This window comes from Fusarium oxysporum, chromosome I (assembly GCF_013085055.1).
Source record: "Fusarium oxysporum Fo47 chromosome I, complete sequence".
NCBI lineage: Eukaryota > Fungi > Ascomycota > Sordariomycetes > Hypocreales > Nectriaceae > Fusarium > Fusarium oxysporum.
The window spans coordinates 4,625,425-4,652,831 of NC_072840.1; the positions used below are offsets into that span (position 1 = coordinate 4,625,425).

Here is a 27,407-nt window from a genome sequence, read left to right on the forward strand (position 1 = left end):
TGCTCAACTTAACTTCCCTCAGGTGAACCAAAAGGTGGCGGTGCGATCAAACGCCTCGTAAATGGACCTCAGATCCATGAACCATGCTCAAAATACAACTGTGGCACCCCTATGATGCTCGGCGTTGGTGTGTGTGTGAGAAAGCCTAGAAAGTCCAGAAAACCCTGCCGCTAGCTGGTACATGATTGTATAGTGGTGTGGCTGATCCTAGCATTTCTAACATCCAGCCTTTTACTCCGCCACGCCTGTCGTCACTGATTCTTTTCCTGTGCTCCCCCTAGACTTCCAAAGCTCGTTGGAGAGGCTGATAGGGTGCTCAAAACCTGGAAGACTTATTGAGGATTTTGTCAATTTACGGCATCCGTACTCAGTACCCTCCAGCAATATGCCATAATGTACGCTACCCTTGTGCAGATTAATCTTGTCAGCAAAAGCCCTGCAATTTGACATTATAGAGAAACATATCATGATGCTTGCAAGTTATGCCCATCGTAATGATATCCTCCTTATTAGTAGCTTACCTAGCTCATATCAGATCACGTTTTCAATCAATATCAAGCAACAAGTCAGTGGTCAAGTTCATGCGGTTTAGCACGACATCAACGTGGCTCGGAAGGCTGGAGAGTATGCGCTGATCTCACCAGTATTCTCCAATTCTCGAGTCTCTAGCGGCTTGATTCACCGTCAACGTCACAGTGATCACATTAAACCGCCCACTTGCTGTTGTGGCTGTGAGACAATCAGGTTCGCTTCACCGGAAACAACTGAACTTGTTCGGCGCTTGCAAGGCTATTTTCTGTTCAATGATTTTCGATTTGTTGCTGAACCAATATTGAGTGATATTCATGATTTCATCTTAAGGACATTTACCTCCGTAAGTACTTGTTGAAAGAGCAAATAATGGTGTACCGTCAGGTTAGTTCCGCCAGTTTTCAAGTTCGTCATCCAGCTTTGCTATACAGTCCCGGCACTCTGGCCTTGGCACACACAGATTCATATCGGCACAAACTGATGTCCCGATGCCATCTGGGCCTCGATGACTTTCCTGAACCCTTCGACACAGTCCCATGTCAAAACGTTTCCCCAAAAACTGCCTTGTTATACCCGGTGTAAACGCCTCAGCCCCATCGATTTGGTGAGAATCCCATGCAATTGAACCGATTGGGCACTGCATCTTCCTTTCAGCTGGTAAGTGGTCAGACAACAAGCATATCACGTTCTGCTGGTGTAATTACTGCAGGCGTCCCTTCTGAAAGCTGCGTGTGGTCTTTGCTACTTCGACAAGAACGTGATGGGGTGAATTACGATTGTTATTTCTGGCTACCCTACTCGGTCCCGTTTCATACAGATCTCGGTGTTTGTGTATAGCCGAGCATGCTAAACCTGGGTATTGTTATCTCAACCAGCGCAGTAGTCAACAGCCGCCTCGACAGATATCCAGCGTGCGTGAACAGTGGCCTTCAAGTGAGGTTTCCCCGGCTCTGTAATGCTTTTCCTGGTTTAGGGGTTACTAGGTGATATGGACTAATAATTGCTACATGTCTGCAATCCCTACATATCCAGTTGCACCGAGTCTAAGGCGTGTCTGGCATGCGTGTTACCAGAATTTTTGCTCTCCACAAATGAACCCTTCGGGCTTCATCAATCCTGCAGATCAGTCAGATGTGGTCTGCTTGAAAGGTGGTTTAGTCGTGATGCAAGTCAGGCCCCAAGACTTCATTCCATCCAACACGAATCTGAGTCATTGCGTGCCATCGCCAGGATGAACCAATGGTAACAATGGACATTCCAGATATATTCTTTTCGTCGTTGGGTCATCCCGTCACGAGTTCCAGGCTTTCATTGTCATGTTCATTCGCAGGGCCGTTGTCCTAGGCTCCTGGCTGTTGCAAGTTGTCTCAGGTGAGGTTTTTTATCTTTCCCATGACGAGCACCATCGGGCATCTTGACACCTAGATCGCAACCGCATTCTTATGCTGACTCGTGGTTTAATTAGATGTCTGACTGAGATATTGTATTGCTATTTGGCTCAGGTGATTCGACGATTGTGTTCTGTCTCTTGATGCAAGTGATATTGCAACACTGCCGGCACATGGTTTGCATTTCGGTAGTTTTGAGTTTTCCAAGACACATTTGAACAGAGACGCATATGGAGTAGGTATGAGATTGCTACAGACACAGGACTGCGGAATTTCAATAGGAGTTAGATGACCAGTGTCGACCTCAATACGATGACAACGAGGCTTAGGGTAGGCAGTGCCAAACAAGAGAAACAGAATCGAAATGGTGCTTTGAATCATTCGTGCATGGTTAGAAGTCGTATTAAGTATATCCAAGGCAGTACACAATATTACGTGGTGGGTGACTCTATTTGCATCTACAAACGCAGACACTCAAGGGCGTTATTCCAGTTGAATGGACATTCTCTGCTTCAAACTTCAGACCATTTCCCGAGTCTCTGGCCTATATCCAAGATATGTGCAACCATTGTATTCCAGACATTTGTAGTGGTTTGGCCTGGAAATCTTGAACTGCACCTTGCACATCAACACATGGTAACTGGTCCCAAGTTACCTGAGACTACTCACCACAGTGGAATGCAGCTCCACGTCATATGAAGCGTGTCATGTAACCAAGAAGGTAGACATCTGCTCCAAGCCGATAGGACCAAATTAAAAGAAGAGCCACAAGTATACAAAGCAAACAAGTGATGAATGCCATTAAGAAACGCGAAAGTCTCAGCTCCGATATGATACCAATGCAAGATGGCAATCAGATTATTTCCAGAATAACCATGAAAGCGGACACACCGTCTTACAGATCACAACAGATATCAACTTCATGCAAGATCATTCGTATTCGATATGTGCTACTTTGGTTGAAAGGTCTGTACTACAGACAGAGTTCAACAAGGCACGACTTCATGGCCACCGGCCAAAATGTAAGACGAAAATAGACATGTCAGTGGGCTGGAAGGACTATGAAGACTCGTCAGTGAAAGAAGCCCTGATATATGGACAATGTCAATGTTGTGAAACATATTCAAGGGACGTGACAGCCTGTACCAAAGTCGTACAGAATCCATCTCAATAGCTCCTATTAGTTGGATCGAGGCACTAAGGGTGGTGTGGTATCGAAGAGCGGCGTTTAAGACGCTCCAAGGCGGTCCGGCTAGGGGAGGGAAGAAAACTGAGGACTGTAACAATAAGTGATAAATTTTTTTTATATTTTTTTTCTAAAAAAAAAAAAAAAAAAAAAAAAAAAAAAAAAAAAAAAAAATCCCAGACAAGCTGGTGTAAGTTTAGGGGATTATTTGATGAATCAAGTTTGGCATATTCTATCAAGGTCTGAAGTTTCCTTGCTCTCCGAGGTCCGGGCCACAGAACGGAAGATACCTAGGCACTTGTGTCAAAGAATGCCCATTGAAAGATGGACCTAATCCTTAAGCTTGTACCAGCAGGGGCATCGTACTTAGCTTATTCTTGAATATTTTGATATCGGATCAACTGTTACTGACCCGTAGGGACACGAGCATCCTTCTCTACACAGACACATCCAGCCACTGTAACAAGGCGAAACCATGTGGCGGCGGTCAGCGAGTGAACAATATCTTTGGGAGAGGACGAAATTAGGTGCTGACGTGTGCCGCCGAACCGACAATATCCAGCCGATGAAAGACCCGAAAGCCAATGCAAGGGGAAGCAGACAAAAAGTGGAGAGAAAAGAAAAGGAGAACGTTAGTCTAAGCTCTAAACAAGCTGGTTGCGTTTGCAAAACCAGAAAAGAAGAGAGACAAGAATGCCAAGGCTTGGGCTGGCTTGTCCAAAAGGGGGCTTCACCGTTTTAGAAACACCGGGAAGACAAAGAAGAAAGGATTAAGAAAGATAACCTTCGTAGTCAGACCCAACAGAGTGGGGGGCTGCTGTAAGTCTGGCACGATCCGCTCTGAGAAGCGTCAGGAGAGACAGCGATGACTCGAGCAAGGAAGCAAGATTAAGTATTTGCCGAGGCGTTGTCGATTGGACACCATCAACTGGTATTTTCGCATCCAGCCGGACTTCGCTTGGCGAATACCAGGATGAGGAATTATTGAGGCAGTCAGGGAATTAACAAGACGCGGCAATGCCGATCTAATTCTGACGCTCGGTGGATCAAAGCCAGACAAGACGCATTCAGTCACGAACCGAGCATCACGACATTGGATGTCTTTGAACGAGCTTGGTTGTTGATTTGCAAGTAATAGCCTTGGACCTCATTAAACCAGCAACCAACCAGATGGATGCGTGGATGTCGAGCAATATTGGAATTAAAAGCTGGCAAGAGCGAGATCCTACTAACCGGAGATCCATGGGTTGTTGTTGGCGGCTATCAATCGAGATGAGAGTGTGCTCGTAAAACTCGGCGTCATGATTGGCTTTACCGCTAGGCCTCATTATGAAACGGCTAACGGTCACTCCAAAGAGAGTTTTGAAGGGTCTCTCTGATCTAGAGCCCGAGGGTAACAGATTTAGAAGATTAGTGCCAGGTACCCGAAAGTGAAATGCAGCTGAGGCTTTAGGCTAGCACAGCAGCACATGCACTGTACTGCAAGTGCGGAACGTAGCTCCACAGAGGCCAATGCCTACCAAGGTAGGCACCTAGGCTCGATAACATAACTCGCGAAGGATGGTCTGACCGGCTGTGTGGTAAGGTAGGTAGCAAATGTCTGTATTGAGACTGAAGAAATGCTCAGTCAATTACGAGACCCGCTTCGTAGCCTTTCGATCTTCACAGACCTATCCAAAGGATTCAGAGGTTAGATCTGATCCGTGTTGAACGAATTGAACACGCGGATGAAGACTGAGCCATAGCTAACCAAAGCCAAGGCCGACCCGAAGCTAAGAAGTTGCTTAGTTGTGATCAGACGGCGGAAATGGGGTCTTGTGCTGGGTTCAGTGGGCCATCTACTGAAATGGGTCGGTTGCTGTGGGAGTAGCGGTATGATTCCCCTGCTCTCCTTGTAAGTTGGTAGGCAGCTACCTGCGGATCCAACAACCGAGGACACGGGGATCTGTTCATCGCAATTTATGCCATGACGACGACAACAGCGGGTAGGCAAATTGCATGGGCGTGGATGACAATGCGTATATCCGCAGTTCTTGGAGTGGTACGTAGGCGCATATGTAACCAGCAACGGGCCAAGGGACCAAGAACAGAGGATTGATTGATTGTCGTTGACCGTTCTCATGCGCAAGCGAACAAAGGAAAGGGGGAAATGTCGATCGCTTTTAATATGAGGGATGTTCCAAAGTACTGGCACAAAGACCTTATTGGCTGATAGGTAGTTAACCATGCGCGCATTGATTCACTTTCGTTGTCCATTGTCAGGCGAGCGCTATTTAGGTAATGAGGACGGAAATGCGATTTGTTTTGGCAGGTGTGTGTTTTTTCCCAGATGCTGCGCCTGCACTGTGCCTGAGGGGCATTGTCCAACAGGAACAGGGGAGGGACATGCGATGGACCAGAACAGGGGACGATGCTAGCCAACTAGAGGCACGGAGATGGGTCTGTGAAGGTTACCCACCAAACCAAAAAAGGTGTAATTTCCCCTGTTCCTGGCAGACAACACTTGAGCAGGATCAACAGCAGTTGATGGCCGATGGCCTGTCATGAATTCGTTCAGATTACCAGGTAACTAGTTGGTAGTCCTGCGTTGGTTTCTAGACGATTTCCTGCTAGCATCCCCTGGACTGTTGTTGGTCTCCTTGGCGTCTTCCCCTCCTTATGTGAATCTCCCGGCCTCCCCTGGACTTGGAAGTCGGTCACCCCTTGAATACTTTGCGAAATAAGAACTCCCTTGACCAAGGTAGCCCAAGATATCATGACCTAGCATATGCGTGTTGACTCTGGAACTGATGCTAGACTGATTGAGGCAGAAAAAAAAACCCGCTTCTGGTATTTTTCTTAGTGTCATGTCTCACTTGATGATACGTTCTAGGGCCTGTTTGCGTCCCAGACCTCATCGTCGCCGGGTGCGCATTCATCGATGGGGGCCAGCTTTTTCGGATGCCAATCTCTTGCTGAGGTCCGCCTAATCCTGGTTTCTGGGCGGTCTTCTTCTTGGACTTAATCAACACCCCCTGCTCATGCTCCTTACCTTAGTCCGCCCCCCTTCTAGGCCTCCCCTAACTCCCCCAGTCCCTGGTCCCTCCCCAATCCTGGGCAAGACGCTGGACCTCTTTTCATTCTTATCCCCTTTCGTCTCCGTCAACCCCAGGCGCTTTGTTCCTCTTGCTTTCCTCGTGTGCTCCTTCCTTGCCAACTGAGAGTTTCATCTTTACTCACTCTCTCCCACACTCATTTATTAACTGTTTTTGTTTTTCCCGGCTTCTTGCCTCATCACGTTCGCTTTTACAGCAGTCGCTCACTTACTCGAGGGGATTGGATTATACTTTCAAAAACACAACATTCTTTAAAAGACAATAAAAGGTTAGTCGATTCGCAAAGAAGGGGAAATAGTGGCGATTGGAGACGAGGCCGATGTGGCAGAGACGAGATTCAAGTCATACCAATTTCAAGGAGCAATAACAACCATCACAAACACAACGACAATCGCCTGCGGAACTCGAAAAAATACCAAGGGCAAACCGTAGGAAATTATTGGCGGAACGGGCCATGTGCGATGATGGAGTCGCAAGAAGAATTATGTTGGGAGAGGAAAGCAATATTAGCCAGGACAGACGAAGTACCTCAGGCCTGATCAACTGAAGCGACAGCAAACTCGACAACGGGACGCTTTGCACGTCTACACGTTCAAATGATGCGCGGCGCAAACTCTCATGTCTCATCGGCTCTCCTTCTATGGCTACGCGCTGTGGAATCGTCTCATAGCAACAGTTAAAAGGTTGAAGGCTAATCACAAGGTTGAACTAGATCTATAGGTTGCACCGTTACCATGAAGAACCTCATCACTTACACCCTTGCGGCTACGCTCGCCGCCGGTGCTACCGCCCAGCATCACCAGCACCAGCACATGCACGCTCGCCGTCATGCTGGCTCCAAGGTCGAGAAGCGTGACCCTGATGTTATCACCGAGTACGTTGTCGCCGCCACCGAGACCGTTTATGAGCTCGGCGGAGAGGAGATCGACATTCACGCCGCCAAGGCTGGTCTCGATGGAGGTAGCCTCGTAATTGTTGGCGAGTCCAACCCTACCTACGATGCACCCGCAGCTCCTGCGACCAGTGCTGCTCAGCCTGCGAAGGTTTCTCAGCCCAAGAAGGAGGTGGGCGCTCAATTCTACGAGTCTAAGACTGCCGCTGCTACTACCGCAGTGCCCAAGCCTGTCTACTCGGCCCCAGCCGCCACTCAATCCAAGGCCTCCAAGCCTAAGTCTTCCAAGCCCAAGACCAGTGGCTCCAGCTCCAGCTACAGTGGCTCCAGCGGCGCTACTGGTGTTGACAAGACGTTTGAGAGCGGTACTATCGACTGCAGCGAGTTCCCCTCGGAGTATGGTGCTGTTGCCCTCGACTGGCTGAACCTTGGTGGCTGGTCTGGCATTCAGTACTGCCCTGACTTCAGCTTCGCGTCCAAGCTGATCTACCAGATTGACACTGCCATCTCTGGCGACGGTTGCAAGCCCGGTGCTATGTGCTCCTACGCTTGCCCCGTTGGCTACCAGAAGACCCAGTGGCCCGCTGCTCAAGGTTCCGAGCGTGAGTCTATTGGTGGACTCTACTGCAACAAGGACGGCAAGCTCGAACTGACCCGTGACGGTTACGACACTCTTTGCGAACCTGGTGTCGGTGGTGTCACTATTCAAAACGACCTCGACGAGCAGGTTGTGACTTGCCGAACTGACTACCCCGGAACTGAGAACATGGTTGTCCCTGCTGTCGCTGAGCCTGGTAGCAGCGTCGCTGTCTGCAACCCCAATCAGGACAAGTACTACGTCTGGGACGGTGTAGGCACCTCAGCCCAGTACTACGTCAACAAGAAGGGTTACACTGTCGAGGAGGCTTGTGTTTGGGACAGCTCCAAGGGCAAGGATGCCGGTAACTGGGCACCAGTTGTTCTCGGTGTTGGCATGAAGAACGGCATGACCTTCGTCTCCATTTTCCAGAACTCGCCAACCAGCACTGCCCTCCTTGACTTCAACATTGAGATCAAGGGTGGCAACAAGAAATGCTCCTACGTCAACGGCCAGTGGAGCGAGGGAACTGGCTGCACCGTAAGTTATCATTGTCCTCCTGTGATATCGGCGAAATACTAACATTTATTCGTAGACTGCTGCTGCCGAGGGCCAGAAGATTACTGTCCGATACTATTAAAAGAATGTTACTTGACAAAGTCAAGTAGGATGTGCGTTTTTGGAACTTCTTGTCAATATTCTGGGTGACAGAGCTTGGGACCTTTCGGCCGCGGGCCACGGACGAGCGCAAGCTGTTGGGCCTGAGTTGATCATATCGATGAGGTGCGCGACGGCTGGCATGAGCAGGCTTCCTCCCATTTCTTGAGCCGGGTTGAATCTCTTGGATACGCTGGATGAGTAAGGACCTAAGAACGTTTCGACTGCCGATCTACTCGCTTGTCTTGTTCTCAGCGTCCTTTTCTAACAGTATTTGTTTTACTTTATTTTCTTATGTCAGCAAGTACTCCATATATTGCATTTTGGCCCGTTTCTTACATTGGACTCCTCACGGAACAATCATGCCCTGAGCCATTGTTGGCGACAGACGAATGCAGCCAGCGATTGTCAATTTTGCATTGGGAGGAGCCCTCAAGGTGTTTTATACCCCTGACCGAAGAGATGGCGATGGAAGAATGTCTCCGGACAGCAATGAGATCAAGTGGTCAACGTCGTTGGGTCCTGGAATAGAAATGTCCCTCTTTGAGCTTAGCTTGTCTATGTAATGTCTGTGATTTGGATAGTGTGTAGTGTCTTTTAAGTATGATAATTAAGCTCCTTTGGTAGCCCTTTTTTTGAATTGTGAGGTGACAGACTGCTCTTTCATCGACATCCATGTTCGATGAATGGATGGTCGTTGGACGGGATAGAATAGTCCCGTTCCGTGATGGTGTAAGTTAGGGAACGCCTTGTTCCCCAGACGCCACATTCGTTCACCACCTTATTCGAACCTCTGCCAACCACAATGTAGCATGTTGCCGCACTGCTGCTGCATGTGACCCTTGATCGGAACCAATCCTGGTTATGGATGCGTCTACTCGTGTGCCGCTACGTGCGTCATCTTAGATCACGGAGGGTAGGGATACATCTTGACAGGCCTCTAATACTCAATAGTAAGCTGTCATTTCTGGCCAACTGGTGTTGCCTAGACAGCCTCTAAGAATACCGTTGAGAGTACAAGACGCTGGGCGCAACAGCGAAACGACAACTGTAACGATGGAGGTTGATATGAGGATGTTGGCTTGGCTGCAGCCCAGCGTTGTATCTGTTTAGTGACAAAACCAGTCATGTTTTGATACTGGACATTGATAAAGATAAAAAAAACACAGCTAATTATTGCCGCTAAAGGCGCATTACTGCAGGTTGCCGCCTGGTGGCGCATCACGATCCCATGTTTTCATCGTCATTGACTCCACATTATATATTTTACCCGGAGCCCATTTAAATACCTATCTCAGACAGCCTGCTCATTGTAAGTGACAGCAGTCAGATTCTCCCACCTCACTCACTTCCGGTTCTTCCAAACTTCGGCACACCGAGCATGTCGCTGAACCGTGTTCAAAGCATCGAGACGTTGACCGCTCCGCCTGGTCATGGCGCTTCGATTGAGAGGAGAGGAAGTGATGCGAGTTTGCGCGTCCGACGCTTGACTTTCAATCCTGTTCCTCAGGACTTCGAAACGGCTTCGTTGAGGCCAGATGAGCAACATGCCCAGACTGTTGGGGCATTTGAGGTTCCTCAGTGGAAGCGATTGCGTGAGTTTTCACTTATCAATGGATGTGTAGATAAGAAACCTATACTAACAAGTGAATCTAGTCCAGATTGGTGCCGCAGTTGTACACTGTCTCTTCGCTGCGGGCATAGGCAAGTCTCTTATCAAAACCTTGTCATCCATGATAAGTTGCTAACACTGTTTAGTCTTTGGCTATGCTGCCATCAAGCCAGTCCTAAAGCTTGAAGGTGCATATTCTGATGTATGCAAGCTCAGCCACTATCAAAGCCCAACTAGCGATACAAACGCTATCTCTGATGATCCTCAGGACACATGCGTCGAAATCAGGCTTAACCTGATGTTCACAGTCGCTGCTGTTGGGACAAACGTTGCAGCACTTCCTGTTGGCGCAATTCTCGACCATTTTGGTCCTCGTGTATGTGGCTTGTTTGGATGTCTCTTCCTAACGATAGGCACATTACTTATGGCATATGCTGGATCTCTACCTTTCGACGGTCTTCTCCCCGGATACTTGTTCCTCGCCCTCGGTGGTCCATTCACATACATCTCGTCATTTCAGCTCTCCAATGCCTTCCCGCGACACTCAGGTCTCATTCTCGCGCTCTTGACCGGCGCTTTCGACTCTTCGAGTGCATTGTTCCTCGTTTATCGTCTGATCTACAATGCCACAGAGGGTAGCTTCACCGTGCGCAAATTCTTCCTCGTCTACTTGATTGTCCCTGCTGTGATATTCGTCAGTCAGATTGTTGTCATGCCTGGACAGTCTTACAAGACTGTCGGCGAGCTTGTCGACCAGGCTGCTGAAGCGGATGAAAACATTGTTGTGCACTCGACATCGAGCACGCAGCAGGAGATTGATGAGCATACAGCTCTGCTCCGCGATGAGCGTCGTGAAGAGAGGGAAAGGCGCGAAGCTGTTGTACATGATATCGAGAACCTCTTAGGTTCGTCCAAGGGTGATGATCAAGTCGAGGCCAAGGAAAGACACCATGCTGCATCAGGTGTCTGGGGAGTCCTCCATGACCGCACCGTGCTAGATCAAATCCGCTCTCCTTGGTTCATCCTCATCTGCCTTTTCACTGTTGTTCAAATGACACGCATCAACTTCTTCGTCGCGACCATACGACCGCAGTATGAAGCCATCTTCGGCGACCACGATCGTGCTGTAAGGATCAATACTTTCTTCGACGTAGCCTTGCCAGCAGGTGGAATATTTGCGATTCCCTTCATCGGAACAGCGCTCGACCATGTCAGCACTGTTCTTGTGCTATCGACACTCGTTGCATGTGGCACGCTCATCGGTATCTTGGGTGTCCTACCCTTTGAGTGGGCAGCATACACTGGTATTGTCCTCTTTGTCTTGTACCGCCCATTTTATTACACTGCTGTGTCCGACTACAGTGCAAAGGTATTTGGTTTCCGAACCTTTGGAACTGTGTATGGCCTCATTATCTGTCTCTCCGGCTTGTTAAACTTCTCGCAATCTGGCCTGGATGTTTTGTTCCACGAGACCTTCAACGGTAACCCAGTACCCGTTGATATTATGCTTCTTGTCATAGGTCTTGTTATTGGTGTTGCACTTGTGGTGTTTGTGGCAGCTCAGCTTCGAAAGATGCACCAGAAAGCCAGAGCTGGCATTGCCCAGTGATGTGGTAACAATTTCATGACTATACTCAACTTTCTTTTCACTATGCTGAGTATTGGTTAGCGATTAACTACTATTGCTCATTCTTGATCTCAGGAAAGCGTTCCCAAGGATAGTGCAAAAAAGGGGATCTTGTAAGTTCCAACATTGTATTTGAAGGTCGCCATCTTCGAAAAGTGTATCTAGAACCACAGACCATAATCATCATGCTTGGATGCGACTTGACAAAACATCAATAACGGGTCACAAAGAAGCAGTTGGCAGCGACATTTTCAGTAAGCATTATATATAGCCCAAATGTAGGAAGAAATGCACAAAAAAGCGTGATCCCTGTTTACCTAAACATGGAACAATTTCCGCCACTGAAATAGGTTTCTTCAATTTGCTGTTCTCTGAACTTAATGCGTGCGAGTCACTGGCTAGAAATCTGAGGATGGTGAGTAACAAAACCTTGCACGTGAGGGATTCTATGGAGTGTCTGTGAGTATAGTGGCCTCTACTTTCCACGATATGCTGGTAATGGAGCATGGGTGGGTGGGAGGCTGTAGGATCAATATCCATTGTCTGGGATGCTTTTGTAGAAGCTGATATGGAATGGATTATTCTCATGCGTTGACTTGTCACTAGACATAGCTATACGGCTCCTGCTGATTCGTCAGGTTGTCCAACTTCTCTTCCTTGACACACATAATAGCCAGTAATATATTAGACGGAAATGCATCATGAGGGAAGCCCAGTGCTCATTGCTGGCTTTTCAGAGGAAGAAATACGTAGAAATATGGAAATGCGGGTGGGCGGAGCTTAACGCCCCAAGGCTAGAAGCACGCAAACAGCGTAGGATGACTCTGAATTGGCTGCTTCAGCATGTAAAGAAAGTCACCAGAATGGACAAAAACATGATTAAATAAACCAATACGGTATATGGCGATAGAAGTCTGGAATCTGGCGTCCATGAGAGTCAGGTTAAAAGTAGCGGCGGATTTCATTAAGCAGTATTGCACCACTCTAAGCATACAGAGACCAACAGTCTAATATGTATGTATATGAAAACCTTCTTGTCCATGAATGGCTCTACTCATTGATGACAGGAGTGCGGAAAGGATCCTCGCCACAGAACTGACCCCAACCGTCAAGTTGAGCAGAAGCCCACTTCAAGATTTTGCTGAAACCCTTATCCTCGTCCTTGGGGGTGCAGTAGTATGTATTGTCGGACGAGCTGAGCTTACCGGTTTTCTCAACAGAAGGAGGATACTCTATCTGGAGTACGGGCTTGCCAGCGTCGATGTAGGTTTGGAAGTCCTCACAGAATGGCCAGTTCTCCTCGTCAGGATCCGTAGTGCCGCGGCAGGACTCGAGAACAGCGAAGTCAAGGGTTGAGACAAGGTCCTCAGAAATTTCGGGTGCATTCTTCTGGCCCACGAGAAGACGGTTACCATCCTTGGTCTTGATTGAGTGGGCGTACTCTGCGAGGTTCTTGAGGTATTTGGTGTAGTCGGATGGCTTCAGTTTGAAGCCTGTAGGGTCCTCGCCATCCTGCTGCCAAGCGTCGACGTTGTCAGGGTCCACTGCATCGCATCCAATCTTTGCAGCAACGTCAAGGCGTGCTTTCTGAAGCTTGAGCACAGTTGAGTCACGGATGTCGAGGTACCACTCCTCACTGTCATAAGGATAGGCCAAGGAATGACCAATAACGGCCTTGGGAAATTGTTTGATATCCTTGTCCCATGACTGAAGAGCTCCGGCGTTGAAGTAGCAGATCACGAACTTTCCAGCACCCTGTATGAAGAATTAGTATACTGCCATGTTATTTGGACTTGGAACAATCGCGCATTACCTTGAGCAGGGGAATCATCTCTGGATAATCGCGGCCATGTCCCATATCAATGTCCCAGACTTTGGCTTTGGACGGGATCAAATCGGCAACGGTATCGTGCTTAATAGGCTGGTGTAGGACAATTTCCCATTCCACGCCGGGCTTAAAATCGGAGAGCTCAAACAAGGTTGAAGAAGCCGCGGCAGCAGGCTTTGCCTCTACGGCCTTGACATGATTAGCAATCCGACATTCGTCTCTACGACGAGCGCTTACAGAGCCACCAACAGCCAGAACAGTAAGGGCAATTCGATTGAAGGTAACCATGGTTACCAATCTTGTATTTCAAGAAGAGAAACCAAGTGTTGAAACAGAGAAGTTATTGCTACAAAGGTCCCAGGGGGGTATTGGAATGAGCAGTTGGCGACGAATTCTTGAATTAGGAAATGTATGTGGGCTTTGATGAGTTGAAGAAGTCTCTGCGTGGAATGATTATGACCATACAACTCCGTAATGTAAAAAGTTGCAAAACAATCAAGCTGTATATTATACTCTAACTTGACTCTACTGCTATTCCACTCGCTGTCATCAATATCATATCATACCTTGGCACCTTATCCCATGCTCAAAGGATGAGCCGGTCGCTTCAAGATGCCTGCTGGGTGAGATGAGCACGGAAGGATTCTGTGGAACATGATGCAACAAAAAAAAAAAAAAAACACAACCATCATGCACTGACACAGTCGTCTTATGGGCATGATTTTCTAATGGCTTATTCAGTAGCCATAAATAACAAGGGACGAAAGTTCCAAAGTGCTGAATGTGGTAAGGCCAGAGGTGAGATAGTGGGTCGAGAGCGAAACCCTCTCCAGCAGGAGATTAATTACATCCTTGTTTGAAATGCCCTTGTCGTGATGATCTTCAACAGACAAGGCCTTCAGGTGATCTTTTCAGCTCAGCTTTGACGGGCTCAAATAAGCTTACTCCGGAGTTGATATTATGTTCCGAACCTGGCTCGAGCTTTATCGGAGAAATGAAAGTGGTCCTCGAATCACTATGACAATAAATCATTACACTATGAACATTGTGACGTTGAGAAGTACTCCGTGATTCAAAGCTGCATGGCGGTTCCAATTGCAGCTTCTCGGGCTTTCCGAACCTCGTCGCGTCTCTCTTCGTTTTCCTCCTTCAGCCGTTCCTCAACATCGTCTCTAATGGCACCAAGATCTGGCGGTATTGTCTGGAGCTGAACGCTTGGTGCTGCTTCCACAAACCGGAGTTGTTCCGTAACATGTTGCACAATCTCCTGTAGTCGCTTCGGGGGATTCCGATTCACTCGTGGTTCGCCCAGGATTTGTTCCAGAGTAGGGAAGAGGGTATCCTGCCGGAAGTGATCACGCCATGGGGCATGCTCTGGAAGAATGGGGTTGATCTTGTCTTGGGCATTGATAGCAATACTCGTCTCGTAAGTCCATGCCCTCGCCACGTTCCTGGGAGTGTAGCCGCCGCCTCCAAAGAGGATCATGGGGATGCCCATTTCTTTGCAGAACTTGACACAGGCGCCGTGACCCTGAACTTGGAGATTGAAGCGGCCCAGACGATCGCCGGCCAAAGAATCCGCACCGCATTGCAAAGCGATTGCACCCGGTCGGAATTTCTCCACAATCTTGCCAATTACAGTGTTAAATAAATGATCGTATTGCTCATCAGTGATACCGTCGTTCAATGGTACGTTGAAAGCATGGTGAGCGCCCGGATTATGCTCGCTCTTAGGGCCGTTGTCATCGAGAGCGCCAGTGCCCGGGAAGAAGTTATTCGGGTCATATTTGTGAAAAGAGACTGTCATGACTCTGTCCGTTGAAAAAAAGGCTTCTTCCACACCGTCTCCATGGTGCACATCGATGTCGATGTATAATACTCGCGGATAGTATCGAAGGAGTTCAAGGATGGCGATCACGATGTCGTTGATATAACAAAATCCAGACGCTTCAGACCTCTTGGCATGATGAAGACCGCCACCCCAGGAAATGGCGATATCAGACTGCTTAGAACAAATCTTCCTGGCCGCGTCAAGAGATCCACCGGCTGATAACGAACAGTAGTTGAAGAGGCCATCAAAGAGGGGACAATCAGAACCACCAAGGTTGAACTTGAGGTCAACCCCCTGGTTCTCGAGATCCCGAGGTACTGGCTCAGGAAGTACAGTACCAAGGAAATCTAGATAGTCAGAAGAATGAAATTCTGCAAGCTCCTCATATGTGGCGGCTCTGGAGATGTAATTATCCATTGCGAATGACATTCCGTAAGAGTAGATGAGACTCTTGGACAGAGTTAATCGCCAAGGTTTCATAGGATGAGTGACTCCAAAATGATGCTTCTCAATGTCCGGATTGCAGTGGAAGGAAACATTGTAACCTTTGGGTTTTGTGATACCAGACTCTTCAGCCAGACGCTTGCACTTGTTGTAGAATTTAGCATTGTCCATCTCACTAGCCAGCCCCAGCGGTTGATTGGAGAACTCCTCAACGACCGAGTTATCACGATCCTCGTCTGCAATATGGGGAAGGTAGTTGGGTTTAGGCACCCGGTACCTATAGGAGTCTATGTCCATAGTTGGAGTACAAGAAAAGAGGTGCTTTGATATGGATGTGAGATGTATCGAGCAGTAGCCCAGACGAATAGTGACTTGAATAAGTCGTTGCCGCGTATCTGATGCCAAATAATGATAATAATGTGGCTGTAAGATACCGATAACACAGCAGATAGTATGAGACGGCTGCAAAGCTCTTCAAGTGATGATTTTTGACGAAAGTTTGGGTGGTTGAGATGTATGGTATGGTTAATGTAGTTGGTGAAATAGATAGCTTCAGATCTCAAGAGTCGAAAATGCACAAATGCAAGCGGTTGGCAATTGCGCGGGAGGCTCCACTGTTACCTCAGGTTGTGTGGATGGTCTCTCGAGGCTGGGGGAAGTATAGCCAGGTCCCTTTCAGTGCAGCTACTGAGGCTCCGTGTGAGTTTTGAGACACAAGAGACTTAAAAATACCTTGGCTTAGGGAAAGTCTCCAGGAACCAACCTGCAGCTTCTATCTCTTAGTGCATCTTGGCCCATGCCAGAACGGTCATAGTACGAATTTGAACTGTGGCTTCGATACCTAAGTGGCTGTGAGAAACAACCCGTGGAACAGGCCTTAGTACTCCGTAGGTTCCCCAACTCTCAAAACTTACACCAGAAACGCCTCCACCTTTTCCCTTCATACATCCTAATTCTAGCCTGTCCAGCCTTTTCAAATAGAGCACCCCCAAGAGAACACATTCGCGGCTGCTGCTTTTGAATCCGGCAGAGCAGAGCAGAGCACCGCGACTTCCACTACTCTCAAGTCAAAAGAAAGGACAGGCGAGCAAGTGGGTATCGAGGTGAGCCGAGCCCGAGTCATTCATGTCGAGTTGCTCTCCGCGTTCTTCTTTGGACTTGCTTGATTTTGACCCAAAGCATTGCCTTTACCTTTGCCTTTGCCTTCGCTTCGCCTTGCCTTGCCTTGCAGGTTGCTGGTAACATTTACTGCCCTGCTCTTTCCTCTACCATTTGGCTTCGGGATTCGTATCCGTCAGGCTATTGGACCACTTTGATTTTCTAGACCCTCGCCCTTGTCCTGCCTTGTCTACATCAAGCCAACCAGCCATCATCAGATCGATACTTTTCATCTGCATTGTCATCAATCTTTTCTTTCTTTCCATCTCCCATCTATGCTGGTCTTGCCGCATATTGCTGCGCATTCGTTTGCACTGTCGCACGGGTCTCGGGCATCAGGCTTCGACGTTATCGCATTTTTCTCTTAGCTAGTATTGCTCGACCTTCTTATCGTTAACAATCATGCCTAGAGACGACTTGTCTATCGACTTCGTCAAGAGGATGCCTCAAGCCGAAGCCCTCGACCCTGGCTTGATCCTCGACGACTGGATTAACCGCGTCCAAAACCTCCCCGAAGAGATCCGCTTCATACAAGAAGAGGTCGCCGATAAAGATCGTCAATACTCCGAGTGCTTACGTACGATCGAGGACCGGGACGGGAAGATACAGAAATGGATCAAGACAAACGGAAGCCATGAGCCAAACCCTAAGGAAGACCTTCTTCGAAAACAAGTCCGCGACAGTTTTGCGCAAGCCGACCAACTATCGAAAGAAAAGATCGAATTGTGCCAGAAGATGCAGATCATAGTAGACAAGCATCTCAAAAACCTGGACAGCCAAATCAAGTTGCTTTACGACCGAGCCGAACCTGGCTTTACCGATCCTGACGAAGTCCCCTCATTACTTCGACCGAGCGCTGCAAATCATACTGCCCCTTCGATCCGGGCCATAAACCCAGCAAGTCATATGACCACTGCGGCTGGTCCCTCGACTCCTCTTGCCGCTGCACAAACCTCTTCAAATCCCGCACTTGCTCGACTTCCCAACCACCCTAATGTTCGTCACGCACAGTCTCAGCAGCACGCAGCGTCTGCTCCGGCAACACCCGCAGCCAGCATGATTCTGAATCGACAAAGAGAAGGTTCTGCAGGACCCGCGACAAAGCGCGTCGCTCGGGTGAACCCTGCTTTGGGGACTATACCAACTACATCAAGCGGTTTGGCAAGACACTCATCACTTGGACCCGGCACCCCTAAGGGCGGTGCCATCGGAGGGTCTGGTCTTGCGAGGGCAGGTAGTGCAGGCCCAAGAACCGGGTCTGTGAAGTCAACAGGAACAATGAGCGGTCGTCGAGGTACGCCTACGGGTGGAATACGGAAGAAGCCTACCAACAAGTCGAATCTTTCGCGTGTTAAGAAAGCCTCAAATCGAAACTCGCCTGCGCCAACGAATGATAGTGAACTTTCGGATGTCGACAGTGGCAGTGGAGAGGACGAAGATGGCGCCGACGGTCGGTCAAGAGGTACGCCCGTGGCCGATGTTAAGGATGTTGACGGAGATGATATTATAGGAGAAGCTGACGATGACGACGAAGAGGGTGGCGACGACAAGAAGTATTGCCTTTGCCATAATGTGAGCTACGGGGACATGGTCGCGTGCGACAACGACAATTGTCCGTATGAGTGGTTTCACTGGTCATGCGTCGATCTCAAGAGCGAGCCCAACGGGACATGGTACTGCCCTAAGTGTAGAGAAAAGCTACAAAAGAAGGGCAAGTAGGAAGGCCCTGAAACTGGTGAGCTTTACGTACCATATCCCAACTGAGGTGCTCAGTACTTGTAGATAAAAAGCATTTGGGTTAAAAGTGGCGTTTGGGAAAGGCATATAATATATCCATGTTACTTTGAGCAGTATAGTTTCTGGTACTCGAGCGCAGAAGCTGAAAATGCACGCATTACTTAAACCTCCTCGGGATTTGATGATTTACTTTGGATTCAATATGCCTATGTCGGCCCAAGAACGCACTGAACAACACCCCTTCGGACCCCTTCTACCTCTTCTCTGAGCTGTTCCACTCGGGCCCCTTTCTGACGTGCTTTGTCAATAAAGTCATCCAGTGAACCACCGACCCCAAAGTATAGGCGTTTTGCTCCTACAAGAGCAGCCGCTTCGTTTCCATCAGTCTTCTTCTCTTTTTCCAGTATTAAGAAGAGGGTTTCGAGGAAGGCCTGGAGGGCAAATGGGGAGTAGATTGTTTCTGCACCGAGAAGCAGCGTGCTCATTTCTTGATCATGGCCTGAAGGCAGAGCGTATATGAGATCGACGAATTCCTGTGACCAAGCGCCAGACACAAAGGAGAGAGTGACGCTCGCTTCTTTGAGTGATTGTTCGAAGGCGGCGAGAACAGCAGGGCCGAGCTCAACCTCACCCTCAATTGAGAAAGCTTCTCGAAGAACAGGTACCTGAGGGTTGTTAAGGGCCCATGAAAGGATAAAGTTGGGCAAAGTGACGAGCTGGAGAACTGAAGGGTTATAGTCCGCCATGATAAGAGACAGAGGCTTTTTTTGGGATGTTGAGGCCATGGCCCATTGGAAGACTGCCAAAGATGGTAGAGCTGTACCGCATCCAAGCTGTTTGGTCTAGGGTTAGATATATCAAGTTGCAAGTATAATTTATTTCACATACCTCCATGACTCGAAAACCCTTTTGTTCCAGTGCTGAGGTGACCTTATTCGCAGCCAGTACCTTAACTAAATCGACACTGCTCTCCCAGCTTTTAAAACCGCCCTCATAAACACCCGTTTTCACATCATGGCTTCCCAAGCCTTCAGACTGAGCGCCAGCAACGTCTTCCTCCTCGGCCATCAGCTGCACCCTCACGTCCCATAACTCTCTCCGCGGTAGCTGAATAGTAGTTCCATCATCGAGTGTCACATCTAGGAGGCTATAAGCGATCTTTGACGGTAGCTGAGCAAGCAAATCAGACAGTTGGTGAACAGTTGGTGGGAGCTGAGGCTTTCCTGGGACGGGAAATGCGCTGGTGGTGGCTGCAGCAGCTGCCGTAGGCTTGACGACAGATGGAGTCTGCTCATCATCGGAGATGTCGTCACCGGCGAAACCAAATGAAAACGACATTGTGAAAGGAGTTTTGTTCACCACTTAAAGAGCTTTCGAGACTTTGATAGGTACAGATAAAAAGTTGTAAGTGTGTGCACTGTGTAGTGGGGCAGTAGGAGGCGGATAGTGGTAGCGTGCCGGACACTGTGCTTGAGAATCTCGACTCCCGCAATTCTGTCCGATATCATTCTCAACGACTCGTCTTTACCAGCCAAGAACACAGCCAGTGAATTCTTGTTTCTATATGCCAATAGCACGGGCTCACTTATAGGCCTTTTAAGAATTCATTCAATATGCGTCCATCTCTGTTAAGACTGGCATCAGCCGCAAACACACAACGAGGCCTCAAGCCCAACCCTACTGCCCTTCTTCCTCCTATTCCTTTATACCGCCGACTCCTCCGTGCCCATCGCAAGCATTTGCCAGCTGAGATGAGAGTTCTTGGAGATGAGTACATCAAGGCTGAGTTTAGAGCGCACAGAAAGGTGGATAACCCGGCTCACCTGGTATGTTTCTTGCAAAAGATCCAGCACGAACACCATGCTAACCAGTTCCAAGATTGGTTTCCTAACAGAGTGGCAAATGTATGCGCAAAAAATTGAAGGCGATCAGTGGGTGGGTGACAAGTTAGATGAGCAGAAGCTCTCAAAGATGAGCGGTAAGTGAGAATGAACAATGCACGAATAATTAAATTTAACATATGGCAGATGAACAAATACACCAACTATACGAGTTGATGCAGGCCATTCAAAACCGGAGCAAAGAAGGTGGCGAGCAGGAGTCATAGACATGGTCTCATGCAGAAAGACCAGGATTGAAGAATTTATGGTCAAAAAATGAAGGCTAAGGTATAACTCAACGTTTTGCTCATGTTACTGACTTGAACATGTATTCCTCAAAAACTTGTACACTATATAGACCAGACCCTTCCCCATGTATTAACTACAAGCATGCCTTTACTAAATAAATAACACCACTGAACGTCTACTTGCCTCCCATTGCTTCAACAATCCATGTAGCTTGGATGGCGCTGACCTTCTTGGCGTAATTCTTATTTGTGTAGACGTGCTCGAGGAACATGATAGCTTCTTTCTTCTGCCCATGCAATACGCTGGCAGGATGGATGGCAACGACGTGTTTGCCTTGGACCGTGACAAAGCTGCCGTCAGGAGCCAGCATAGCAGTTTTCAAAGCGAAGCCTCTCAGGAAACACTTGAGGACTTGCTCAGCGCGTTCTGGGGAGATGGGAACAAATGGTTGAGGATCAGCCGGTGGAGCCTCATCCAGGAGCTTCTCCTTAAGACACATACCCCGAAGCTGCCTTCGAATGTTCAGAGCCTGTTTCATGTTTCTCATGTTAATCTTCCGTTGCTTGCACCAATTTACTCTGTCTGCGTTCTCCGCGGTGTATTGTTGGATGGTGGAAAGATATGTGATGATGTCTCCCTCACGGCGTTGGAGCTCCTTTCTGAAGTTTTCCACCTCTTCTTGGGCCTGCTCAGACTGGATACTCAAGAAGATATCCTCTCCAGATGTGATACAGGAAATTATGTCGATCGCCTCAACCACACAATCAAACTCGGGATCCGCAGCAGCAAGCAAAACAGCCCCCAACGGCGCAGAAATCGGAAAGCGGGCCATCGTTTCGCCAGTCCTCGTGATAGTGCCATCATCATTGAGAGCACCAAGGAAATGCAAGTGAATCAGAGCTTTCTCGATTGCTTCTATCTCTGGGGGATCCATGAGAGGGAAAGCAAGGACATCCTGAATTCCTCGTGCCTTCATGGTCAGAACTGCTCCCAAGACGTCGTTGCGAAGAATCTCGGGAAGATCGGAATCTTGCAGTGTCTTGAAGGCTGATTCTGGGTATAATCTGAAGCACTTTCCGGGGCCCTCACGGCCTGCTCGACCAGTTCGCTGCACAGCGGATGATTTCGAGATAGGTTTCGCAAGAAGAGATTCCATGCCCAGGCGTGCTCGGTATTGCTTCACTTTTGCTTTACCGCAATCCACCACATATCTGACTCCGGGAACAGTGACGGATGTCTCAGCAATATTTGTCGCCAGCACAATCTTACGTGTAAAAGGAGTCTTGACAGGTAAGAAGGCCTCGCGCTGCGCGTCCATCGAGAGTTGACCATACAAGGGGAACACCCTGATCTTGGGGACGTTAGAGGCAAGAGTTTCTGCATATTCCTCAATCAGCTTTTGGGCAGCCTCAATCTCTTCCTGACCGGTCAGGAAAGCAAGGATATCTCCCGGAAGCTGCTCCTGCAAGTGTATCTTGTATATCGTCTTGAGAAGGGCGTCCTGGATGTCGGGTACAGGTCGCGGTTCATGGTGAACTGTGACGGGGTACTGTCGTCCCTTGATCTTAAGAACCTGCAGTGTGCTTTCGCCCTCGTTCTTTGGTCGCACATCCTTGAAGAACTCTTGAATGCCCTCCACGTCTGCTGTCGCACTCATGATGACCACTTTGAGCGGGATGCCCCCGCGGCCAGACAAGTCGCTTGCAAGAATCTGCTTCAGGAAACCAACTAGGAGATCAACATCAAGACTGCGTTCATGAATTTCGTCGACCACGATAGCGCTGTAACTCCTGAGATTGGGATCCCGCAGAAGTTCCTGAAGCAACATACCCTCAGTCAAGAATTTGATCCTTGATCCCTTTGGGACCTGGTGGTCAAATCGAACCGAGTAACCGACCAACCCATCTCGTCCTCCTTTCCCTAAAGGAGTCCCAGCTTCTTGAGAAACACGATGAGCCAAAGTTGTCGCGGCGACTCGTCGAGGCTGCGTGATTGCGACCATGCCACCCACTGAAATCTCATCGTCTGAGCCGGCGATCTTGGTCTTTTGACGTCTACACCAGGGCTCCTGATAGAGAAATTGAGGAACCTGAGTACTTTTTCCAGAACCTGTCTCACCCACTAGCACGAGCACGTCGCTGCCGGACTTTCGCAGCGCTTTCTGAATGTCCTCGCGATACTGCCATATTGGAAGCTCTTTGCGTGTCTTGAGCAGTTTTGGATCATCCCGAGTCCGAGACCTATCACTACTATCGCGCCCTCTAGGAGGTTTCTTGTGCTCTGGCCTTTCCTTCCTTGCCTCTGTGGTGGCGACAGAGGCAGCTGAAGGGGTGGTTGTAGGGGCTGTTGGGCTGTCTGATGCTGATGTTGAGGCTGCAGGTACAGCCTTTGAGGGCGCTGTGAGATACCCTTCGAGGGAAATTGTTTTCCCCCCTATCGTAATAGCATTTGGGTCAGTCTTATTTTTGGTTTTCCTCTTTTTCGCCGGAGGAGGGCCAGAATTATCAGTTGTCATGGTGCTGGCTGAAGAGTTGGCGACGGTGGAAATTTTCACTGGGATCCAATGTCGATAGCTGGGAGGCAATCGCTGGGATCAGAATTATACCAAACCACAGACCGAAACAACCCCGACAAAATAAATGTGACACGAAGCGGTCTATCAAGCACCACAGATATTCCACTTATTTTATTCACGCCTCCTGACTGTCTCCACCACGCCAACTACCATGTACAATCATCTCGGGTTATAAAAACCATGGCTCACGCCATACTTTTATTATCAAAAGAGCTCAGAAAATTGCGAAAAGGACTGATTTGGAGAAGTCTTGATAAATTATGTAATTGCCATCAAATATACTTTGCTTTCGTAGGATACAATCAAATCCAAACACTATAAATCTTTACTAAAACTCTGTCAAGGTTAGATATCCTGACTTGATATGTCCCTGGTTTCCTCATCCTGAGTTTGCAAGATGCTAGAAAGCCGCTGCTCAGTGTAAGGTTGTACATGATAGAAACTGAATTTCAATCTCAAATATTAAATAACCAAATCTTAAATCGTCGGAGTTCACTCAACCTCTATTTCACAGGCGATTAAACTTTTACGTGCTTGTCCCTAAACAATATGGCTATTGTGGGCCGTTTGGTTAAAAACTTCATATCAATGAATGCGAAGTGCTCTCGTCGACGAAGTCAAGATTCAGAGGCGGCATACGATACCTTAGACGCCTAATACATGGCTTCAAAATCCCACAAGCATCAATATCCGTCTTCTTAGACGATTAAACAGTGATTCGATTTTCATGTATACATGTCCCTTAGAATGCTCCAAAACCCGGATTCTTTTGAGTTGGTTTATACAATTGATCACGACCAAGACAGGACTTAACCTGCAGTTCTGTAATGGAAACGTCTAAATAGACATATTAAATCCCGACGTGCTAATCCTCCCCTATCCCAGCACAGTTACTGTGTATCATCGTGTTATCAATTGCCCTTTACTTGATACGGGCCAATCGTTCTCGGTTCATTCTCGTGGCATCGTCAACAGCATCGCTCTGTGTCGAGTCAGTGAAATGATCGTTGGTTGAAACTTAAGAACACCACTTGCCTTGTTCATAATACGGTCGATCTGCTTGTTCTGCGAGTCAACCTCCTTGCCAATAGCTCTGCCGACCATATTCATCATGGACACTTGGCCCTCAAGCTCGGTGATGCCATCATCGATCTGGTCCTCAAGCTCATCCGCTCCCTCCTCATCGTCAAGGTTATATTTGCCGTATTCCTTCTTACGAGGTTGCTGTCGTGGCCGGCCCACGGTGTTCATGTCTCTGAAGTTGCCTTCCATGCGCTGGTTGGCTTGGAAACCATCACGGCGGGTGGCTTCTCGTTGTTCTCGTTCAGATCGATGGCGTGCCATGACCTCATCGTCCGCTTTTTGCTTGCGTTGCTTGGAGGTAAAAGGGTTGCTGACATGCACGGCAAACATACTTCCGTTGAGTGTCTTGAGTTCGGCAGCTCGGTCTTGAGCAATCTTGTTCTGGTTGGCAGCTAGATCAAGATGCTTTTCCGTGTTGTTCAATCGCTCTCCTTGAGCTCCCAGGCGAGCTAGGGTGGCGCGACCGACTTCGTTGGCTTGCCGAGCCATTTGTACCGACCGGCTGACTGAGGATGCACTGTCCTGCTGAAGTTGTCGCTTCTCCGCCAGAATAGATTGATATTCAGCTTCTTCTTGCTCCTCAGCGGTCAACTCGCGCTCCTCACCATAACCGCCGTACGAGCCGCCGTCGGCTCCTGACTGTGGACCGTTGTTGGTAGGTTGTTGCTTCTGGGCCTGGCGTTCCTGAGCACCAGCGAACAAGTTGTCTCTGTTGGTGTCAGGCTCACTGGGTCCAAAACCACCATAGCCACCGGGGCCTCTTGCACCAGCAGCTGGGCCGGGGCTGTTGTATCTGTTCTGAGGAGCAGAGTCGCCATATCGATTTCCACCATAGCCGCCGCCGGATCCGTATCGGTCAGCACCGTATCCGCTCGGAGGCTGGGGCTGAGAGTTGAAGCTTCCTTGTGCAGGAGCGGGAGCACCGTAGGAATTCGGAGCCTGGACGCCAGGAGCGCCAGGGCCGTTGTTGAGACCAGCGCGGGCTTGCTGATAAGGGGTTACGTTGGCATACTTTGCATCGTCGGCATAGGGGTCTTTTCCGCCTTGTTTGGCGTAAGGGTTCTCAGAGGAACTAGACTGAGACGACTTCTTGCGACCAAAGAGGGCGTGGCGGTTGGCGTCATCACCATCATCGCCTTTCTTTCCGAAGCCAAACTTCTTCATGGCAAGATTTGTTGAATGTGGGACGGGATTGAGATGGTATCGAGCTGTCACAGTGAATTGTGCTAGTGAGAAAGGAAATAGAGAATTATGAAAGCGAGGGCTGAAAGGAGAAGAGGATGGTAGTGCTGCCTTATGAGAGGACCGATAGTGGTTTCCTGCAGTACTAACTTTAGGTACCGGTGGGTTATTGGGGAGAACGGACCCTGGGCTTAGCCTGGGCGGTGTCCCCTGACCCCTCCACTTGAACGTCGAAACTCACCTGGGTCTAGAAGTATTGGATACTTTGACATGCTTGTGGCGTGCTTATCCATTAATTCTCCCATCGTTTCGGGCATGGAGTAGGCGCCTCTCAGGCCTAGACTGATAGAAGGTTTCGATTTACAAGGCATTATGATCTCGTTATGCAATAGGCGCCCAACAAGCGCCTGAGATCCAATACATCCGATCCAAAGGATTGCACTTAGACCCTTTAATCCCAGGCCCCTGGTGTTGCAGCCGCAATTTGGACCCTCTCCATGCAAGTCCCTGAATCCTTAATCATATTCTTTATGGTAGCCATTGTACTGCCATTTCAGTCCTGGAGCAACATCGATGCGCCGAGTGGATTGTCTATTCCATTACGTCAGGTACTTCATAGTCGCCAGCAAATGTGGCTTTGTGTCTCATCGCCATCTATCCCGAGAGAGTGGCTCAGCCATTTCAATGCGTCAGCCATGGCGCCGCCTGCGTGTTCGCTTTCGTTCGACGTAGACACCCACAAATTCAACCAGGTCGTATTTTTCACAATACGCGTTTCAAGGTGTATAGCATGGAAGTGTATTGTGTTTGAGCTGAAGTGAGATATGAGGCTTTGGAGGTGTTCACGGTGAAGCCAAAGCGACCCTGACCTTTGTTTGAGGAGCAATCGTCAGAGTTAGACTCCTGTATCAATATAGTTTCACCTGTGGGGCCTAGCCTATGACTGCGGGTTTCATTCCATATGCCATGTTCTAGAAAAGGCTCTGGAATGAGGACCTCGCAATTGTTTCATGGCCTTGAGAATCATTCCTCCCCAGTAGAAAGAACTGAGGCTCTATGACTCTTTGGCCAGCTTATTGTCTCTGATGCTTAAGCTGAAATTGGGATCTTTGGTTGATGCACCGTCAGGCAGGTGACTCACTAACAGGCAAAGGACCTTGTGAGCATGCAATCTGAATACGGAACTCAACTAGATGCTCTACCGGCAGGATATGCTGGTATTCACGTACCTATCGAAAGGATCTCTTCAAGAACACCACGTGCTTAGACCAAGCTTACCGTTGAGTGCTTGCAATAGTATTCAGAAAGTATCCTTAGGGAAATGGAAATCCTAGAGGAGACAACCCAGATATCTCTATGTATTTTGCCATGAGTTCATTTAGGTGCAGATGAAGCCAATACCTAGATTATGACCGTCCTTTGAACTAGGGTCTCGCTCGTTCGAGAAAACAACCATCCTCATCGATTTTAACTCATTCTAAACTGTTCTCTTTCCTTTCTCCAGTTGAAAACTAACTGGGGTCGTACCCCACAACCGACTAATGGACGGCTCCATTGATCCACTGGCCGTACCGGCTCAAGGCCCCACAGAGACAACAAGTACCTAGCACTAGGTAAGGTGTAATAAAAAAAAAAGGGAAGTACATCTACAGATATGCATGAAACTATTATTAACTATTATCTGAAATCAAGTATCAGATGCTTAGTATAAAATGTTATAAAGCTTAGGAGCAAGAATTTGAACTTGGGATAGAATGGTAGAAAAAGAGTCACTTTGACTACTAACCTAAAGTGTATACCGGCCGTTCAATGACATGAACTGACAGAAGGGACCATTAAGGCGATCACGGTATCCCAGGTTCCCATGAGACTCTC

At 48.5% G+C, this 27,407-nt stretch overlaps 8 protein-coding genes across 8 annotated transcripts; 4 read left to right on the forward strand and 4 right to left on the reverse strand.

Moving 5' to 3' along the window:
• Window positions 1-6,934: 6,934 nt before the first annotated feature.
• On the forward strand, window positions 6,935-8,309 carry FOBCDRAFT_124952 (-domain-containing protein; the record flags this gene model as incomplete). Its single annotated transcript, XM_031182957.2, has 2 exons — window positions 6,935-8,209; window positions 8,265-8,309. 2 exons carry the CDS (start codon window positions 6,935-6,937, stop codon window positions 8,307-8,309), a joined length of 1,320 nt encoding a protein of 439 aa, XP_031043725.2.
• A 1,345-nt stretch (window positions 8,310-9,654) lies between these two features.
• Window positions 9,655-11,880, forward strand: FOBCDRAFT_247138 (major facilitator superfamily domain-containing protein). Its single transcript, XM_059610794.1, has 3 exons — window positions 9,655-9,921; window positions 9,983-10,030; window positions 10,085-11,880. Exons 1-3 carry the CDS (start codon window positions 9,708-9,710, stop codon window positions 11,545-11,547), a joined length of 1,725 nt encoding a protein of 574 aa, XP_059463914.1. The 5' UTR covers window positions 9,655-9,707; the 3' UTR covers window positions 11,548-11,880.
• Window positions 11,881-12,589: 709 nt separating this feature from the next.
• On the reverse strand, window positions 12,590-13,750 carry FOBCDRAFT_174392 (glycoside hydrolase superfamily). The gene is made up of 3 exons (XM_031182959.3): window positions 13,631-13,750; window positions 13,379-13,582; window positions 12,590-13,320 (listed from the first exon to the last, which is right to left on the reverse strand). Exons 1-3 carry the CDS (start codon window positions 13,679-13,681, stop codon window positions 12,616-12,618), a joined length of 960 nt encoding a protein of 319 aa, XP_031043727.2. The 5' UTR covers window positions 13,682-13,750; the 3' UTR covers window positions 12,590-12,615.
• Window positions 13,751-14,426: 676 nt separating this feature from the next.
• On the reverse strand, window positions 14,427-16,193 carry FOBCDRAFT_7445 (uncharacterized protein). The gene has a single exon (XM_031182960.3). The coding sequence runs from the start codon at window positions 15,963-15,965 to the stop codon at window positions 14,466-14,468; it is 1,500 nt and encodes a 499-aa protein (XP_031043728.1). The 5' UTR covers window positions 15,966-16,193; the 3' UTR covers window positions 14,427-14,465.
• A 765-nt stretch (window positions 16,194-16,958) lies between these two features.
• FOBCDRAFT_7455 (inhibitor of growth proteins N-terminal histone-binding-domain-containing protein) lies at window positions 16,959-18,657 on the forward strand. The gene has a single exon (XM_054702921.2). It carries the CDS (start codon window positions 17,229-17,231, stop codon window positions 18,543-18,545), a length of 1,317 nt encoding a protein of 438 aa, XP_054558896.1. The 5' UTR covers window positions 16,959-17,228; the 3' UTR covers window positions 18,546-18,657.
• Window positions 18,658-19,941, reverse strand: FOBCDRAFT_7454 (uncharacterized protein). The gene is made up of 2 exons (XM_031182962.3): window positions 19,452-19,941; window positions 18,658-19,396 (listed from the first exon to the last, which is right to left on the reverse strand). Exons 1-2 carry the CDS (start codon window positions 19,899-19,901, stop codon window positions 18,770-18,772), a joined length of 1,077 nt encoding a protein of 358 aa, XP_031043730.2. The 5' UTR covers window positions 19,902-19,941; the 3' UTR covers window positions 18,658-18,769.
• A 124-nt stretch (window positions 19,942-20,065) lies between these two features.
• On the forward strand, window positions 20,066-20,769 carry FOBCDRAFT_7469 (uncharacterized protein). Its single transcript, XM_031182965.3, has 3 exons — window positions 20,066-20,389; window positions 20,442-20,541; window positions 20,591-20,769. The coding sequence occupies exons 1-3, from the start codon at window positions 20,177-20,179 to the stop codon at window positions 20,668-20,670; spliced, it is 393 nt and encodes a 130-aa protein (XP_031043733.1). The 5' UTR covers window positions 20,066-20,176; the 3' UTR covers window positions 20,671-20,769.
• A 98-nt stretch (window positions 20,770-20,867) lies between these two features.
• Window positions 20,868-25,843, reverse strand: FOBCDRAFT_174405 (putative ATP-dependent RNA helicase; the record flags this gene model as incomplete). The annotated part of the gene is made up of 4 exons (XM_054702922.2): window positions 24,294-25,843; window positions 24,194-24,249; window positions 23,972-24,075; window positions 20,868-23,245 (listed from the first exon to the last, which is right to left on the reverse strand). Exons 1-4 carry the CDS (start codon window positions 25,512-25,514, stop codon window positions 20,868-20,870), a joined length of 3,759 nt encoding a protein of 1,252 aa, XP_054558897.2. The 5' UTR covers window positions 25,515-25,843.
• Between the last annotated feature and the right edge of the window lie 1,564 nt (window positions 25,844-27,407).